General features: G+C 41.8%; 1 protein-coding gene across 4 annotated transcripts in view; it reads right to left on the bottom strand.

The window, feature by feature from the left end:
- LOC121588307 (protein Skeletor, isoforms B/C) overlaps positions 1-18,543 on the bottom strand; it is a 32,615-nt gene extending 14,072 nt beyond the window's left edge. For 2 of the 4 annotated variants that reach the window (XM_041906066.1, XM_041906069.1), the window contains exons 1-3: positions 16,645-18,543; positions 4,873-4,949; positions 4,534-4,685 (exon numbers count right to left, since the gene is read on the bottom strand). In XM_041906066.1, the coding sequence (XP_041762000.1) occupies positions 4,534-4,685; positions 4,873-4,949; positions 16,645-17,038 (623 nt within the window). In that variant the 5' untranslated portion in view covers positions 17,039-18,543. The remainder of the gene's footprint in view (positions 1-4,533; positions 4,686-4,872; positions 4,950-16,644) is intronic. The other 2 variants (XM_041906067.1, XM_041906068.1) reach the window with 2 other exon arrangements.
- Between the last annotated feature and the right edge of the window lie 1,773 nt (positions 18,544-20,316).

The following is a 20,316-nucleotide window of genomic DNA, read 5'->3' as shown; positions in this document are numbered from 1 at the left end:
AAACACATAGTGCCAAAAAGACGGAACGCATCGACACCCTCGCACACGGTTCCGGAAGAAGCAACCGGAAGTCGGTAGTCGGAGATTGTTGACGGGGAGGAGGACAGGAGAGGAGGAGCGGCAAAAGACGGGATAAGTGGAGGAAAATGTAGTAGAACGTAGCGACAATAATAATTTAAAATGAATTTTCATTATGAATCGGCCACGTGGCGTCAACAATGAAGTGCATTAGGCGTTTCAATATCGGAGACGCCTGATTTTGTCGCCCCGGGTGCACCTACTGTGGAGCGTTTTTCCCCAAATTCTCACGTGCGTTGGCGACACATTCGAGCAAATCAGCATGGGCTCTCTCACACATTCTTACCCTCTGCCTCTCTCTCTCCCTCTCTCTCTCTCTCTCTCTCTCTCTCTCTCTCTCTCTTTCTCTTTCTGTCTGATAGGAGCAACTAAGTATAGGTGTGTGCGAGTAGAGGACCAGTATACGGATAACCATTGTACTATGTCGGTTATAGTATACGGATTGTCGGTTTGCAAAACGTTTCACCACGCTTGGTGGCAGGGTGTGCCTTCAACTTTTCTAAGCATTTTCTTCAAAATCGATCGCATTCCTCATCCTGTGCCGTTTAGCTATGCTCCCTGTTAGATGGATGGTTGTTTGCAGGAAAATGGAGGTCGCTGAACAATGGGATGGAAAGCCGACAACCAATCAACGCGGGTTCTGGTGCGGATGAATATTTATCTGACACGCGTGCCAAAAAACGACGAAAAGCACGTTCCGTTTTGTTTCAGGGGAATATTATCTTTTTCGTTAATGAAACTATTATGGGAAGTTAATACTGTACTGGGTATATGTGAAGTGCGACACGTTTTTTCTTCTTCTAGCGATGTCACATAATCTCATTAATGCAACGAAAGGTTGAATCATCAAAATGTGTACATGGAAACATTATTCTGAGTTCATTATTAAGCACAAAGTTAAACAGAATCATTAAACATTTCATGAAACATATCCATATTGATTGTTGTATGATCAAATATGTATGGGCGAAAGAGTAAAATCACCAACTCCATACCAATAATGTTCAGCAACATTGTTCAATTCTCTGCAGCCTATCCAATCTATGTGCTGCCAATTATTACGTTTATCATGTTTTAATGTACAGCTTACTATTCATTGTTCGGTTTGGAAAACTTGCACTTATGTGCGACTATGGGGATAAACAAGCATGTTTATTTTTCGATACTCCGCTGATCCACCAAGCAAGGAATGGAATAAAAGAAAGACAATCAGTAAAATCCAATTCCTGGTTCGAAACTACTCCCACTCGTAACAGTTAGACCTTTTTTTTATTCGTCCGCGGTAAGCTGGTTCAATTTATTCTCGCAATTTCCCCTTTCCTTCAGCAATCTGCCCAAGTGGGTTTCCCCTAAAAACAGGGCACATTTCATCCTGGATCGATAAAACAAATCCTTTTACACGTAATCACTTATCAGAAGTCCACCAACAATCCATACGCACAAGGAACAAAGTAAAAACACCCCTGCAAGGGACGATTCAGAAGAGGAGATAACGTAAAACACAGTCACAAATGTTGGTTACGCTGGCCCGGTGTGCAGTGTGTAACAATTTCCACTCTTCACAGTCGCTATTGAGCCTTCGCAGTGTTTCAGTAGCTCGAGACACTTACGCAGCTCTTAACCGTCATCCAAACAGAAACCACGATTCAGCCTAAGAAAGGATGGATGAAACAACGGGAACAGAAAGTGTCGTTTCTGCAGTCTAGCAGAGTGAATCAATCTACAATCGAGAGTAGCAGCGGAATTACATTACAATTTCGTGGCTTAGTTTTAGGGTTTTTTGGAGCAGCTGAACGTATACTAGACGTATACATGTAAGGAAATGTACCACTACTGGGAACTCCCTTCCAGCTCTGAATTTTCGAAACTGGAACTGCTAGGGACGATATGATTGTAGTGAATTAACTTTCAGACTCAAACGCTGGTTTTAGACGCAATAAATATTCCTTTCAATGATAGGATCATTGCGGGCATATGTTTTTCAATGTTTTAAGTCATCCATCTCCTTTAAAGCAACATACGAGAAGTGTGTTTTTTTGTATGTGGCTATGCATACAGTTAGAATAAAATGTATTTGATCGAAAAAGTTACATTTAGGTGGAAGAATGCCATACCAAAAATTACCTGATACATTTAACACAAAATTGAACTCAATCATCATTATATGCCGTTTGTTTGTATGAGTTAAAAATACAAACAAACGGCATAAGCAAACTTAAAACCAATTGCAAAATTAAAATGCATTGTTCTCATTCGTAGGGATAATCTACGGGATAATCAATAATCTTTTAACAAGTTCATTAAATTTAATTAATATTGTATCAAAAGGGTTAGCAGCTGCTAACTTAAATCGATGGCAGTGAATTTCAAGATCTATTTCCAGATTGAGCATTGCTTTAATTATGCGAGCCTGTAAGAGTTTTGTTCAATTCAATGTTCAGTTGGCATAGTAGGTAAGAAACTGGTAAGAAAGTATAGATTAGCACAACGATACATAGAACAACAAGCTTCACTGTTTCACGATAATGCAACGAAACATTAAACAGGGAAACTGTTCCGAATAATAAGTAAGCGGGTTGAACGTTCTGCTCAATCATAATCCATTTCAATTAAATGTTCAATTATGGCAAGCGGACCAGAGCACACTTTTCGAGGCGGTACTTGAACAGGTACATGCCATAGGGAGGGCGTTTTTTGGAAGCCCTCGAGGGACATTTTCCACTTCGTCCTATGCAGAAGCTTGGTAATGTGCCATTTCCAAACGTGCACGGGCGAGGGTTGCCCTGGTTAAGATGTGTTCGCTCATCGTGCAAGGAGAGGGCGGATAGAGTGAAGCCCTTCCAATTAGGCGAGAAATATGCATAATAATTGTCCGCGACAACATACTGTCGAACATTGGGCGGCCGAGGGTACAGTGAGTAATTGCTGGTGACATCACTATGTGCAAACGACACCGCAGTTACGCTCAATTTGAACTGTTTGGAAACGCTCCAAAACCATTAAAAGCAAACGACTGTGATATGAAACAGCGCAAACGAGACAGCTTCGAGAAGAAATTTTCTGATCAAGGTTCTGCCAAAGATGCACTAAAAGGAAGCAGCCTGGCATAAACGCCGTACGGTAAAAACTTTTGCTTGATCACAATGTTTGACAATGGTAAGATTCGTCCGCTTCCAAAATTATGTCATCTTCCGTCGTGCACGTCCGTGTTTGGGTGTGCCAACGTGGTACTATCACGATATAATTGAATTAACTTATTAAACGTACCGATCATTTGTTGAATATTTAATTTTGCAACTTCCTTCTTTCCCATTCTACACTTATCTGGCTGGGTGGCTGGGTGGCTAGCTGGCGAGAAGCAGTAGATGTGCAGACAGAATCCTCACGCTAATCTGCGGAAATATACTTCTCACGCTGGGTCGCGCCACTCCCTGGGCAAATGCCGAAAACGTGACGAAATGTTAGTGTGGTAACATTAAGGTACTTAATCTCTAGTAAATGATTCAAATTCTTTGCGCACGCTGTTCGTACGGGGGAAAAACCCCCGTAACGAAATCCCACCGTAGAGGGAACGCACGGTCTGACACCCGGTATGAATGCGTAGCGCCGGAGAGTGGAAGCGAAGCGAGGTAGAGAGAAAGTGTGAGCATCTTCCGGAGGGGTTGTGGCCAAAGCCCTAAATAAAAATAGATTAGATAGGATGCAGGACTATTATCGCTCACTTCCGTCTCCGGGTGCGGGACGGCAGGTGGCCGAGAAGAATCTCTGGCGTCCAGCAGCTCAAAGTACGGGGGGGTCGTGCGTGAAGATTCACAGATACACACATATACACACTTCCCCGTCCAAACAAACACAGGCGGGTGGATGATGGTGTTGATCCTTTCGCTCGTGTGGATAAAAACCGGAAGCCTTACAGTGTGCCGTCGGTGCGCCCCGCCTGCAGGAAGTTCATTTATTTTGTGACTCCTCCTGCAGTGGCAATAGCTTCCCGTAAGGGTGGTGTGGTTGGTGGTGAGAGAAATAAAAATTTATGTGAATTTTATGCGCAGCTCTTCCGGGTGCCAGCGTCGCACCCTGTTGCATACTAGGGTAGCGCCGTTGAATGGGATGCAAAGCTGAGTTGAGTTTATTTTCATTTTTAATTTGAGCAGAAAGATGAGACGAGAAGTGTTCCAATTAAGATATCGTTGCTGGGTGGACACGTTTTGTAAGGGGCTGGTTTTTATTCGGAAACTAAATTGAAAGTGAGCGATTTTTAGTGCACCTCATTTGAAGCAACACATACTTAAAGAAATACCTTTGAAAGTGAAATCATAAGTCGCGGTCAAACAATAGATCATGCTAACATAAAGTATAGAAAACAGTCATATATTTATCAAAATACACTAGGCATCCCTAAACCATTACTCACAATGAAAAAGAATAATAAAAACCATCAATACAAACAAAACTTACCGCCCGCTGTATTCCTCCGGGTACGGTATGATGAATCCTTCCGGGCTTGGGCGAGGTGAATTGCCGACCCAGAAGAACGCATCCGGTGCGTTACCATCGTAGGCGAATCCTTTGACAAACAGCGTCGATTCATCGACGGCAAACACTTGTCCCTATATACGGTAGCAATGAAAAAGAAAAAAACGGATCAGACAAACGCACCCCAAAGGTATCGCGAATGAAACTGCAGAACACATTAAGCAAATTGTTTTTTTTCCTTTCAAGCGTTGGTACATGCTTTAACTCGAACGATCATTACCCTTACGGTAGCAGGTTTATTACAAATCTCTTTAACCATACCTTGATGCCGTGTCCGAAGTTGGTCAGATGCCCTATTTCACGGCCGTAGTAGGGTTCCTTCGGTGCTCGACTGTCAACTGAAACCGAGAGGAAAGAAATATTAATAAAGGCATTTAATTGATTGCTACGGAAATTGCAAGTGTGTGTTTGCTATGTTACTATTTGTCTTAATAACTCTCACTATTACTGAAAGAAGTTGTTTTTTTTTGTTATCTTTCATCTTTAACTGAAATGTTATCACAATGTAGCTGTGCTATTATTGCAATATCCTTTCTTGTAGGATAGTTTAACAGCATATTCTTAGCACATAGTGTAACCAAGTGCATGATAAATTAGAAATAATAAGTGAATTGTCCTGACTACCAAATGTTTTGGTAAAATTTGCGAAACGTTATTTAGAGCTCAACATTAATCTACATCCTTGAGACGACTAAAGGTTCACTTATATTAATTTTAAAAGCAGAGATGTATTGATAAAAGCCACAAAAGAAGTGCGCACAATCAAGTTTCTTCGACATAGTAAGCTTAGCTCGGTAGACTTACAAAGAACCAAGTCTCAAAACCAAAAGCACTTCTAACAAGCGATCACCGTTCGTAGCCATCACTATAGACATTCTCTATTATGATGCACTTCAAAGGAAATCATATGGAATCACCTGGTACCAGCATTCAATTTTCAGTGCCTTAAAAACACTCATTCTGGAGATTCTACGCACTACTAAGCAACAAAGTTCAGTGTGAAATAGTAAAATATATCAGATTTAATAGTTTAAACATCTTTCATCTATCATGAACCCTACGTTTCTAGAACAAAAAACAAAACTCTTCGCTTCTCTTCTGCTGGTTAAACATGCACTGGTTTCGTTAAATCACGGCAGGTTGTTAAACAAGCTGTAAAACGTTGACTAAAACTCGAACATCGAGATTACGAATGGTGCCGGATACACCCTCGTCGATTTATTCCGAGCCCTTGCCTGTTTTGTAACCTGTCTATGGCTTGATCCTTAAACGGTTTGCAGGGAACCTGGAGTCGAGCGTGCCTTCCGGCGGGCGCATCACAGACTGTTGTGTAAATAGTGCCACACGCCACACTTCCAACATTGCCACCGGCGCAGGATAGGTTTGTAACTGGACGGATTTTCCGCCCAGAGCCAACAAGCTTTAGCAAACAGACAACGGCGCCCATGCATACCGTACCGGAAAAAAGTAGATACATCTTGCAATAAAAAAGCGCCGCCGCGTTCCGGTCATACCCATCGCTTTGTTCGCTCTACAACCTTGCGTAGGGGTAGGGCATTTGCAACCCCACACCGATCCGGTCAATAGTCGATTCAGATTGCATCTTGAGACCTGATTGAGGGGTTTCCCCCGAGGGCAGCTTAGAAAAGTAATATTAAAGCTAAGCAAACACTTCGTCCGCCATCGAGCTGTTAGAGCACCAGGAGCAGAATATATGTAGGTGAGTTGATATTGTACCGTGGCGAAGATACATTCGAAAGGTGCGCGAAATGGTTAGTGCAAGGGAAAACTTACAAGGACGCTCATGGAAACTCGCACCAAAGTGGTTTCAATTCTAGAGCACTTTTTTTGACGCAACTCATCAAAGCAGCAAAACTCTTTTCATGCGAGCATTAGCCGGCGTACGGACGTCTGTTGAAAGCAAAGGCTCTTTACGTAGCGAGGAAAACTTCAATCCAATCCATCCAGCATCATCCGCCGTCGGAAAGATGAGGTAAAACCCGGCCGAAGGAAATGAAAACTGTCGCTGGCTATGAAACGTTCTGCGATTGGATAATTAATGCTGACAACGACAACGACGATGTGATGGGACATTTATTTATCCACCCTCGGTCCCTTTTTTGCACCTTCTTTTCCGCGCACTAATACAGCGCGCGGCTACAATAGCCGGCGAAGGGAGAGAACACAACAGCAGCAAACACCATCCGGCTTAATGGCGTGGTAACCGGGAACAAAAGACTTTTAACGATATTAAACGGGATGGCTGCTGGTTTGTATGCAGGAGGGTTCCTGGGGTATTTCTTTTCGCACTCGCCGGACAAGGGCTGCTTGAAGGGAAAATCGATGAGCGGTACCGTTACGCCAAGCGAAACATCTTGTTTCACGTTTAACCGCGCTGGTGGCGGTCCCAATGATTTTACATTCCACTCGATGTCGCACAGATGTTAAGTGAGTCTAATGTAGTAATGGGAATGATGGGTGGACAATTACACCATACAGGGTAAATGTATCGATGTTGTGTGTGAGTTTGGGTGTGTCTAAAAGTGAGAAATATTTCTCACCAGGATAACGATTATGGGTTATGATATGTGTTATAATTGATGTTGTGTTACAGTTTTAGCAAATTTTATTCATTTTGTAAAGTAAATTTCAAAATTTAAAACTCGTGTATCGAAGCTTCCATTTATTTTGAAATGTAAAATGTTCAAACTATAAGATAATTGCCATCAAAATCTAGACCGATTTGCAATCTAGACCGCCATAAATGTATTAGTTTATACAATTTATAAAATGTATCAGTAAAGCACCAATAAATTTAACATTTGTATTTAAGATATCTATGTGTTTTATATATACCACTCCTACAATATGCCATGCAAATACACATGGTAACACCACACATGATCTTTGATTTTAGGTATATAAATCTTAAAATACCAATACAAGACCGCTGAAAATATATTTACGCCTAGAGTACATACGAATACAATAATTTCCGAACATAATATTAGTTCGGAATATAATCATTTTGGATAGCCTCAATATTCATACTACAAATTACGGTACTGTGAAGCTATGAGCCGTTCAGCGTTTCGTCCAATCTAAATTACAGAATAAAGCATTTGCTCAATCAACCAGCTTAAATTCCAAAAAAAAAACAAGACCAAATTTAAATTCTTATTTTTCAGTAAAATTTATCCATAGATGAAACGATGATTGTGCCAAACAGTTCTTCATGACAATTTTCGGTTCCCATCGAAAGGGTTGCAATAATCTTAAACCACTGAACGAAGCATTCAGTATAAGACCCTTTGATTTGGGTGATAATATCATCCGAAACAATATTTTGAAATCGGTTTGTTGAATTGTTTTTGATGAAATAATGAAATGAATGTAGATGGAAGATTGATAAGAACTCATACAAAAAAGAAAGCTATTCCAATGAGCTTACAAATGCTTTTTTTTGTAGTTCTAATAAATGAAACCTTATTTTTCTTCTTTTTAACTCCGGAAAGTTCAAAGGATGCGTATCACTAACACACACATTGCGACAGGATTAATTCGCTTTTATCAACATGTATTACTTCACTCTCCGAGGACCGATGATGCTACATAACTGTGTGCCGTGTCTTCTGCTTCATTGAATTAGGTGAAACCTGTATTAGAACGATCTAGATGGATATAATACCGGAGTGCCGACTTGGCGTGCATGTATGTGTGTATGTTTTTTTTTGTATCGTTCTTTGAAAAACATTTCCCCGGCTCACGGCTCCTCGTCCCTTTGTGAGCGAGCCACGGCAACGACCTCTTGCACACCAGCCAGTAATGAACGATTCCGGTTTGCTTAAACCGTCAGTCGGTGGTAGACAATTCGACTAAACGAGCTCGAAACGACCAACCGAACCAAATCCTATTACGTTGCCCTGGGAAATTAGATCAGCATCATGCGACCGTGTTTTCGTATCATCCTCATCGCCGCTACCGGCACAGCTCTCGAGCATCTCAGGAAGCAGATTGATTAATGCTAGCAACACGATAGCATAGTGATGTTAGCGCCAACGGCTTTAAGGATATCGTTCATTGCGTTTCCGCTTTCTTTATGTGTGTGACGAAATATGAGACCTGCGGTGAAGCCACGATGCTACCGTTTAAAGCAAAGTCTACGAAATCGGTACTGTCGATTAAACCAAACGCCAGGTCGGCGTCCCCTGCTCCAGTGTGCTCCACCCGATGACAGTTATTGAATGATTTCAAATATTTACCGTACAATCGATACGATGCCAATTGCCGCCGAGGTTTGGATTACGAGGTCAGCCATTTTGTAGACAGGGAGTCAAAGGGAGGATGCAGTAGACGACGGCTTGGGGAGAACGATCATATCTAGCATGGTAGGCTGGTGGAAAATCTATTCCCAGTGCGTAGGCTTTTGCAAAGATGTGACGCTCGGAAGGGTAGTAATCCTCAACTGAAGCCGTGGGCAAACGGAATGCATAATGGAAAATCGGATAAATCAATAAACTTGACTCCCTACACTCGGGTGGCACTTGAGCTGTCTGATAAACGTCAACGGCCGTTCGGTTGTGCAAAGCAACATTGCGTTTCCTATTGACTGGTGTAGTATTTCATCGATTTTACGCCCGTCTCGGAGCATTGGAGGTTGTAGTACTGCGTGGGTTAAGCAATTAAGATGCTTCTAGCCTGAGGAATCTGGTGGAATTTACTGTTGCTCATAAGTATGGTTAAGGCAATCTGGGAACTTGCTAGTTTTGTTGATGTGCAAAAGAAAGGAAAATCGAACTTGCCACCGAAAAATACAAATATTTAAACCCACGTTTCCGGATAGCAGATAGATCTAGGCCCGGAAAAACGTTGCAAGTTTCCTTTTAAAATTTCCAAGGACTACAAAACATATAAAGCTTGCTACAAACGATTTTAGAGCACCATAATAATCTCGGGAAAATGGGGATGTTTCCCCCTTAATAGATCGAGGTTGATAAATATGAGAAATCTCCAAAAAAGGACACGCGTCACACGAGTAAGGGATCATTATTTTTCCGTTTTTTGCTTACAAATGGTAAAGAAAACGGAAAGCAATGAAAGAAAAAGGGATGACAAGAACATTTTCTTTCTCGGAAGCAATAAGAAGGCGACGAAATGATACAGGGATACGTTTCGCATTTTCACCCACCAATCATCCTCCCACCCCCAACACTCTGGCATCCCTTCACAGATTGTTCGGGTATCGAGGAAAAATGGGTTTTCTAACTGGCGAGGGTTGTGTATCGCCCTTTTCCCCCGTTCAAACAGGGGCAAATGGTAAAAATATGATGTGCGCCCGGCGTCACACCGAACTAATAATGTTTAATGAACTTCTTTCCGGCCTGCCGCACAGCGCTGGGGAGGGGCACAGAGCGGAAAGTGGATGATTATTATCGATATAATCTGCGACGTTTTGGGTGCCCGATTCGACATTTATTCGGAAGCGGTGAGCTCATTACGGCCACCATAATATAATGGGACAGGGGGATGTGCATAAGACACGGATTCGGAAAGGATTTGTCCCTGCTGCTGGTGTTCGATCGGGGGCTGCAGGTTGCTGAATCGAGCCGATACTATCTGTCTCTGTGTTAGTCAGCGTTGCTTTTTCGGTTTCGGGTTGAACCGGTGCGGAATGGTGAAATGGATGAGAGTATGTCGTTTAGGAAGCAGATAAAAACTATGTAACAAAGGTTATGTTGAAAGAAAGATTAAAAAATGTTAAATAATGTTAGATAAGGTTTTTTAATTGATGGTATAATATTCTCTGGGATTGCAATAAGTATGTTGAAACTTACTTGGAATGGCTAAGGAAATATTAAATTCAAAATGGTACAAACATTATAAGCTAAATGCAGTTCCATCAGCTTCATGCGGTCCCAAGCGCGCTCATCTGACTCATAGTCAAACGTAAAATAAAACATTTAATTAACAAGTTGCTACAAAATCTTGATGCAGCGCTCTCAATTCTGCACCTTTAGCACATCAACGTCGCGTTTGAATAATTTTCCCGTCCGGGCATACACTTTCCTACTTCCGTACACAGAGGTAGAAAAACTCCTGGAAACTTTTTATCCCACGCAAGTGCAGTTTTGCTGCCGGCCTCATTACAGAATTCACTTTTCCGCTTAATTTGTCCCCGTAGTGGCAGCAACAGTAGACGGCTGCACAATGAACAGTTATGGAGAGGTCTCATATTTCACTGTCTCGTATTGCATTCTCGGTATTCTAATGAGAGTGATACGTACGCTGGTACGCTAGTGTACGTCCTCTTTGCATCGTCTGTCTGTTCTCTTATCCGAGCTGCATGTCCTCCCATTCGTAAAACGAGCCGCAAAAGTTTTCTTTCCGTCCTCACAGCTCTGGTGGATACTGGATGGGAAGCTCTTGTATCCTTTTTCCAGAAATTGCTCGGTACGCTTGCACAATCATAAACTTAGTGCATTATGACGCAGCAGGAGAAAGTACGGCAAAATGGAAGCAAGAAAAAATAAAGTGAAACGGGAACAAAAGCGCGAAGGATAGGAAACATTTTTTGCATATCGCGATCCTACCGTGGCTTTTAGTGTAAGCTTTCATACGCGATGCAGCAGATGGAGTAAAATTATGGAGCATTAAGGGGGAAACAAAATGATACAGACGAAGATTTTCAATATTACTACAAGGTGTACGTTCGCCGCAACACCCAGCGAGCATTTAGGAATTTAGGATTAGGAAGCATACATCGTATGACTAAAGCTTGCGAATGGCAGTAATCTAATTGCTTCTAAGCTCTATCAATATTCGTATTGAGAAGCTAGTTAAACACAATTGAATGTGCAATACTTGTACAACACATGAAAATGTGCAATACTTGTGCAACGTTCTTGGTCTAATGCAGTTATTCTAAAGAACGTGCTCTTAAAACGATTTGAAAGATAACTATTCCTTTAGGCCGAATAATTCAAACTACGTACTACATTCATAGCCCAAACCATGCAACCACTGTGTGTGTATGTTCCAATTTGTTACGGGCACAACACAGATCCGGCCCGTGAAGTATCTCCCAAGCACATGGAGGGTTTTTGCTTTTTATGATTTATGACTTAATTTTGCGAGCAACACGTGTCTCGCGTCGGCGTTGGTTGCTTTTTCCGACGACTCCTCCTTTGATAGTACACCCTCGGTCCGTGGATCTGGGATGTTATGGTAACCATCGATATGGTTATTATGAAAGCCTTATCGACAACGCGCGGTATAGGGCATCTTTCGAACGATTCATTTCGGGGAAGAAACTGTTCGCTGCCTAGTTATGAATGTTTGGGGAGTTGTAAAAATCGTAACCCTCTACATTAGCTTCATCCTATCCATCGAATACGAACGCTCGGAGGGGAATTTTGAGTGTGAAAGTGGGAACAAATTGTATGACTCTCACAGTTGGGCTGCAGCGGAGAAGGCAAGACGTAAATGGTATGATCTGTTAATTATGTACGCTTAATGCTGAACAAATTGGTCTCAGATGTGGTGTTTAGATACAAACCTTTGGAATGGAATGGAAGTAGCCAATCAACGCACGGAACTAAACGGAAATCAATATTTTATCTGTAGTTATGACTTTTCAGCTGATTGTTTTTTATTTATTTTTGTAATATTTAAAAACATAATTTAAATTTTCACGTTCATGTCAAAGTGAGTGCTTCTTAACAGAAATAAAGACATAATGTAGTTTATTGTTGAGTCAGCAGTGTAAAACACGTTTCTGACTAATAAAACTCTTTGTCCCTTTTTTATTTCGGACTATCAAGACAATAACAAAAACATAACCAGTGTTTGTTACGGGAGCTTCGATTATAAGATGATTCTTTACTAAAACCTATCTAATAATTATTCAACTTTTGCTTTTGTAGGTTTTCGTTTACTCAGCGACGTTCGTTGCGATGCTCTACTAAGATCATTCTAGATGCAATGTCATTACAGAGTCAGAGTTGGTGACCCATCATAGGCAGTACGACTTGAAAACTATGAAATGGAATAAACCCTGACTCATAAACGGTTAAAGAAGCTTACTAAACTTTCAAAGCTTGGCTTTCACTCAAGGTTAATTAGGTGGCTTGATTCCTACTTGGTGCATCGGCCTGTACGAGTTAAAATAGGACACAATTTCTCCGAAAAATTTAATCGACCCTCGGGCGTGCATCAGGGGAGTATATTAGACGCATTATTATTTAATTTATTTATTAAAGAATGCGAAACGAATACGATTATTTATTTATTTATTAATGACTAAGTGTCCTGTGCTACTTTATACTGACGATTTAAAAATGTATTACCCAGTAAGATCTGCTAGGGACTGTCAACATTTACAAAACTTTCTTTCTACCTTTTATGCGTGGTGTCATGTAAATTGTTTGTCCATCAAAGTAAGTAAAAGTACTGTTATTCCATTCACTCGTTCTAGTACTCCAATAACGTTCACATATTGTATTTCTGACAAGCCTCTACCACGATCTGAGACAGTAAAGGATTTAGGAGTCTTACTTGACAATAAACTTTGTTTGCAATAACATGTTGGCTCGGTAATAACCAAGGCTAATAGAATGCTAGGACATATTTTAAGGACAAGCAGAATGTTCCACGATCCACTGTGCTTAAAATCTCTGTATTGTTGTTTTGTACGTCCAATAATTGAGTATGCGTCAGTAGCATGGTTCCCTGCACAAATAACTAGAATTGACCGACTAGAACAAAATAAAAAAGGTTCACACGTATTGAGATAAAACGGCTTCCGTGGAGAAACACTGATAGTATTCCACCGTATAAAACTCGCTATCATCTATTGGGCTTGGAAACATTAAAGAACCCAACACTAGTTGCTCAGTGCATGTTTTGTTTTTAAAGTACTGACTGGTCACATAGATGCATCTCAATTGTTGTCTCTTGTCAATTTGTACGGCTCAAGTAGAAATTTAAGAAACAGACAATTTGTATACATTGATAATCGTTCGCGCTTGTATTGTGCTAGGGATCCTTTAGTTTTGATGTTCAAAACGTTTAATGACTTCTCGAGTGTAATTGACTTGTCCTTTAATGTTAATGTTTGCGACGCTTAAAAGAACATATAGCACTAGATCATAGGAACGTTTATTATTAACTCCTTTAGTATTTAAGTGATGTATGTAGGCCACGGAGGCCAGATACTTTATCAAGAAATAAATAAAAACAAAGATCTTCACTAGACAAGCTAAATGTGGTCCTTAAGAGCTGTTAGTCAGCTTGTTTAAATTAGATTTAAATAAATTCAAATCAATACATATTATTCTTGATTTAATACTCGAACATTGAAACAATTTGAACAATTCTTAACTCGAGATACTATTATCCGCTACCTCACATTGTGTAGATATATCACATTTATTTTATTGTATGTCAAACTTTTATTTAGCACTTTTAATAATGCAACTAAAAACACAAGCACACAGGATACAAATAAAAACGGATAGCTTCTTGTGTCTTCTGGTTGGCACAGTATCAAACTAACCACATATTTTTCGACCAAACTGGTTTAGGTTGACCTACGTAACCCTTGTTTTGGCTGCCATCGCCACAGGTTAAAGGTGTTCACATTTGACCAGTGCTCGAAATATGCATCAATACCGTACAAGAATTGCACATAGAAGAAACAAAAAACACGCGTTACGCAACAGAAACGCTCCAACAGACGGGGAAGCAGTTTCTTCACAAACCATAGTTGCCTTCAGTCTTTTAAATTTATAGATAAAAAAGCATCGTGTTATGGTGAGAAAGCGTAAGAGTGGGAAAAATAATAAACCGAAAGAGCAAAGTTTACGGAAGTAGTCTTTATGTGCCATGCTCGAGTTTGTACCTTCGTTGGGCTGAGTAAGCCAACCGTCTAAAGTCAATTGACGTACAGGCGACGAACCCACCGATGGGTTGATCGACATACTTTTGCCGCTCTTGACGCGATCGACTTTCACCACGTTTTGTTGTGGTTTGCAATTAACCGAGGTAGACCGGTGGAGCAATGAACACGAGCGCGCTCGCTTCGTACGGCTTGCGATAGAACAACAACTGCATCGGTTCATGGGAAGCATGGGAAGAAATGGAACGGGAGAGAAAGGTATCACACACTCACCACTTTCCACTCCGCTTACGTAATGCAGTTTTGCAATAGCGAGACAGGGAGGATGGGTGCGTCTGGCAGAAGGCGGCGCGAGAAAACAAGTTTACTTTCGTTTGGCTTCGAAGCACCGGGGCAAGACTGCTAGCTACGAGAGCTGTTGATACTGACTATCGTATGTTCCGTTCAAGCGAGAGTTCAAATTGATAGTTTCAGGTTATCGGTAGTTACGCATGGTTGATTCGCTCTAGAAGTTGGAACTCAGAGCTCGGAAAATTGTTACGCATTATGTCAAGAACAGTAAATTCAGCTTGTTCCGGTGAAGTTGCTACCAGCTTTGCTGCGTTTTCATGAATTGTGTGTTTATTTCATTCCATTTTTATGGGATTGGGATTTGACTCTGAAATGATTTCTCTCTACCTCAAAACCACGCATACAATTTACAAGATGATTGAAGGTAATTCTTTTGCCTTGTTCGAGTTGTTTGCGCTTCTTGCAAGAGGCATGAAGTGAAAGGCATTCAAACACCCTCTCCGGCACTAGAGATGGAGTGATTGACGCAACCGCTCAAAATCGCTGCCAAGACGGTTTTGTGTCAGTTGAGAGACAATTTTTAAAGGAGGATTCGCCTAGCAAGGTGTACGAAAATATGTTTGCTTGGAGGGGATAACTTCAAGGTAGACGGATAAGCAACACGAGAGCATTGATGATGGCTTTAGCTCAGCGGTCTAGTAAAAGCTTTGTGGTTTAGATTTAATACTTTAACCTTTTCCATAAAACAATAATTTTATATTGAATAGTTGAAACAAGGCAAACTCATCGACTGTTGAATCTATAAAGTGTACTGTACAATCATTCAGAATGAGTATAAACTTAACAAGATTCATCTGCTCTAAGCAAACTCATTGCCAGCTTGGGAAGGTAGTGTCACTGATAGTGCTATTCAGTACCACGGCTCTAAACTTTACTACGAGTTGGTATTAAAATTTATAGCCACTTTTGGCAAGCACTAGCCCCTCGTACAAGCCATGGGTTTGAGGGTTTGTAATAAATGCCTTTGTTGCTTTGTGTGTTAATTCGGTGTGTATGTGCCTATGAAGTAAGCGAAGGGGATGCCAATTCCATTCGAAAAAGTAAGCAAAAAAAACGTAGAACTCTTGTACCAAGATGATGTAGAACCTTTTGCCTTTCTGTCTCGTGTCTAGTGTCCTTCACGCAAGCAGTTTATACCACCGTTGGCCCTATTAAACACAACACTGAGCCCAACTGCACATAGACGGCAGTCTGTGGGTCTCTGGACATTTGGCCCTATTGTTTAGTGCCTTTTGTGCGCTAAATTATGCTCCCATCACGTGGAAGAGCGAGTTTGCTCAGGCTTGATTAAGGCTGTTGAAACGTCGGATCGCACATTAAAACCCTATCAAGCGTTACCGCACTGGGGCAAAATTGCATAATTGTAGCTTGTAGCTTCTTACGTGACGCGGGAACGACGGCGTAGGGTCAGTGCGTTGTGCATGAACCATTGCTTCTATGCCAAGTTCATTTTGTTGAACAAAATGCCACACGAAACAAAGTATTTTACTGTCCATAATGCTTTCAAACATTAAAACGCATTTAGATTTTAATACATCGTTTAAGACTTCATAACATTCTTGTAATAGAGCGTGGAAAAGAGCTCTTATCTTGTTGTATTTGTTCCATCTTCACACTTTATACGCTAAAGCACCTGACAAAGAAATGCCCTCCACATAGCTTTGAACATGTCTCTTCAGCTCCTTGAGCATGCTAGATCGTAGGCTACATTCTAAGAAATAAAGCATCCCTAGACATCTTGACCTCGAAAAAGGTAGGAATGAAAAGTGCACAGTTAATCGACTTACCTTCTACGGTGTGTAACAGCACCAACACTAGTCCTACGAGAAGCGACGTATCCCTGGCGCGCGACCCTGACCATGGCCAATGCCTGTGCGATGCATTGTTGCTCACTACTCCCCTCCTTCGATCTGGTAATACTTCCATTTCGCCATCCTCCATAATCTCCTCCTCCTTCTCCTTCTTCTCCTCCTCCTCCTCCTCCACCGACCAAAAGCACCGGGAGGACAATCGTGGAGTCCTTGCGTTTGGTGGCGGCCCTAGCGCCTGCTCCATACGATCCTGACCACAACTACCACTCTCACCGTCGCTCACTTGGATGCGTTCACTTGCGGCGACAGGATCTTCCCCGGCCCGCCGTTGACGGCGCGGTTTTTCGCGACCCAAAATGGCCGCCATCATTCGTTCCGGATCGTTCTCCGGTTCGTCCCGCGCTCGACCGACCGTGCTGAGCGGGAGGGGGGCCCCAGTTGGGTTGGGAGTGCTGCCGGATTGTACTGCTCTGCTTTTACACGCGACTGCTTCACTTTTCCAAAATGGCGGTCAACAGCACATGACGCTGGGAGAGTAAGCTCGGCGGGTGAACAAGTTCACTTACTCCGGACGAATGTTCTCGATGGCTGAAGGATGCGAGTTGCGTGCACTTGTGAAACCGCAGAAACCAAGATAGTAGAAACAAATAAACGCAAAATGTATCCAACTAAACAAAAGAAAAATGGACAAACAAAAAATAAACAATTACTTCACTAGCTTGAAATCAATACAGGGTTAGGTTAAATTGTACACCCATTTCTTTTCATTGAACAAACTAATTCACTGCTCCACATCATCCCGGTGATAATGACGATTGTATGCGTTGCTATTTGTGCGGCTGTTCGCAAGCAAATCTTCGATGTTAATCGTTGTGTCGTTGCGACATCGAAACGGTGACTCTGTTCACACTTTCACGGAATATTTTCTTCAAGCTTTTGCGTTACACGATTGCACTTTTGCGCGAGTTGGACGCGATGGAAGCAAAGTTCTGTTTTCCAAAACTCACAGCCAGAAAACTTTGCACACCGCATGCTATGATGCACTTTCACTGGGTCGTTCTATATGACCCGCCTAATGGTTGGTTAAACTGGTTGAACCGCACCCACTAGTCATACATTTTTGCATAGGGCGGGTAGGAAAATAAAGTTCAAAATAAATTGGAAAAACGCAAAACAAATACAAAAAAAAATAAACAAAACCAAATCAAACGTATACAAACTAAACCTAAGCGTTCGCGTGCAGCGTAAAATCGTTTAAACTTCACTATATCAGCATCATGACAAACGTTTCTGCACTTTCAGAGATCAGCAATGAAAGAACTGAGTTGGTGTGGCTGCCTGCCCTGTCCTTGCGGGTCCTGCAGGACCAATTACTGATGGAGCCGGTGAAGGAGGAGTGGTCGTTGGCCGTCCAAAGACACAGGCACAGGTGTACGGCGTTGCTATGGTCGGAGATGTGTTTTATCCAGCATTGTAGTTCCGATAACAAATCCAGTAAAATCTAAGCACACATACAAACACAATGTTTGCCTACTCCCTTTTTTGGGAAATTCGGGAGTAAATTGAAAGCCTACGTGGCATACCAAAAATGGCAGAAAGCTTGGGCAAACTTTGAAATCGCAGCACACACAAAAAACGCACATACACACACACAGAGTCACACACAATGCACTTGTGTTTGATGGAAGGGAGGGGAGCAGTGTTAGGGAGTTGGGGGCGCTTTAAACTTTTGTACAACCCGAACTAACCAAATCGAAAAAAAAACTTCTGCACCTCTGCAAGAAGGAGTACGCTTTGCTGAGGAGGCTCTGCTGGTGCCGCGTGTGTCCGTTCGCCAGGGATTTTCGTCTCGGACTGGGGTAGTAGTGTTTGCGTTCGCGCACAGCAAGCCGCCGCGCCGGAATCCGTGACACGACGACTACGACGACGATGACGACGACCGCAACCATGGGCCGGGGGAAGCACGAGATGCAAAAAAGAAAAACAACTCCCATTTGCTCCCCTCCCAAGCGAAAGGTGTGCTTCGGATGGTTTCGATCTCTCGCATGCTCCATTCACCGGTGCGAGCCGCCGAAAGGGAAAGCCGAATCGTTCTCTTTCCTTCACTCTAAACGCTCGTGGTTACTCTCTTTCTCTCCGTCCCATTCGTAACGTGCCAAGATGGGGGAGCTTTTGAAAGGGTGGCCCATCGTGGGGTAGGGTGGACTGTAAAAGAGGGGGAAGGAAGAGCTTCCGACATGGATCATGGGAGGAGTGCATGGGGAAGGGATTGGATGAATGGGACATGCGTACTGCGAAGAATGGTTAGTGTGCGTGCCCATCGTGGGGAGCAAGCAGCCAGCGTGCTGTGTTGGCTGTTGCGTGCCGGGGAGCCGCACATTTCTCACGGCAGCCATCTTCGGCTCACTTTCGATAGGACGTTCATGTGGATGTGTGCGTCTGTTTTCAGGACGGGAAAAGGATGCTTATGCGATTGGTTAAATTCATTTACACTAGCGGACAATTCGTTGTTAACAGCGTATACGATATTTTATTAGATAGCGAAGGTATTCTGAAACTGGGTTTAGTAAAGAAATAATGAAATATTTTCAAATTATATCTATGCCAATGGCAGAAATAGAAGAAGATAGGAATTCAAATGTGTTGCTGTTTTAAATTTCAAACCCTTTTTTCGAATATAATTAAAATTGATGTAGAAAGTATAAACGACATTTGCTATGAAAAATCATAAAATTAATATTCTAATATTCTCTTAAGATTATTCATTTCAAGGTACATTGAAGGCATTACACGAATCAATATGAACAATAGTTTGAATTAGATTTGAGTATTGTTGAATTTTGTTTGAATTTTAATTAGAATAATTTTGTTGAATAATTTCATCTTCACCTGTTATAATTTGGTACCCAACTGTACGGCATTTGATCGCTCTCTTTCCGTTGAATCGCGTCAAAATTGTTGATTCTCGCATGGTTCGGATGTTTTGTGAGAAATCATTGGAGAGCAGACAAAACAAAAAAGGCCCAACATTGAAAGTGAATCCACACGCTGTTACGCGCATTTTCTACACACTTGCCAACAGACATCCGACCAGTTCACTTCGTGGAATGTGTGGTAGTTGATTTTGCTACACGATCTCTGCTCAGGTGGTGATATTTTATGTTCAACCTTAAAAGTTAAATAAAGCCTTAAACAATGCCTTCATCGCCGCGAGTGACATTTCCGCTAAAGGTTAATTAACAATTCAGTTTTCTAAATGTTATCATCATCGCGAGCTCGGTCGCTATCGCCATCATTCTACTGACTGGTTCGTAAAATGGTTTCATTCAAACCATTTTTGCGATGTCGTGAGAGAACCTCAAACCTGAGGAATGGTAGTACGCATGTCGGGGTATGTCTCTACCTTCCCAAGTCCAGTCGATGTGGAGAAATGTGTATTGTTGCGGAGATTGTTATGTTTTTTTTTCATAGATTGTACCTGTGCCGTTTTAGACAAAACAAGCACGTTAAAGCAGTCGTTTTAGGTGTTTCGAATAAGTGAATAATCTATTCACTCTATTTTCATCGTTATGCTGTATGCTTAGAGGCAACGGAATGTTATGACAAAAAGTGTATTGAAATTTATTTCCCATTTTTCATCAGCTCCTT

This window comes from Anopheles merus, chromosome 2R (assembly GCF_017562075.2).
Source record: "Anopheles merus strain MAF chromosome 2R, AmerM5.1, whole genome shotgun sequence".
Taxonomy (NCBI): Eukaryota; Metazoa; Arthropoda; class Insecta; order Diptera; family Culicidae; genus Anopheles; species Anopheles merus.
The sequence above is the reverse complement of the archived record's forward strand: the minus strand, read 5'-3'. Positions and strand labels throughout refer to the sequence as shown.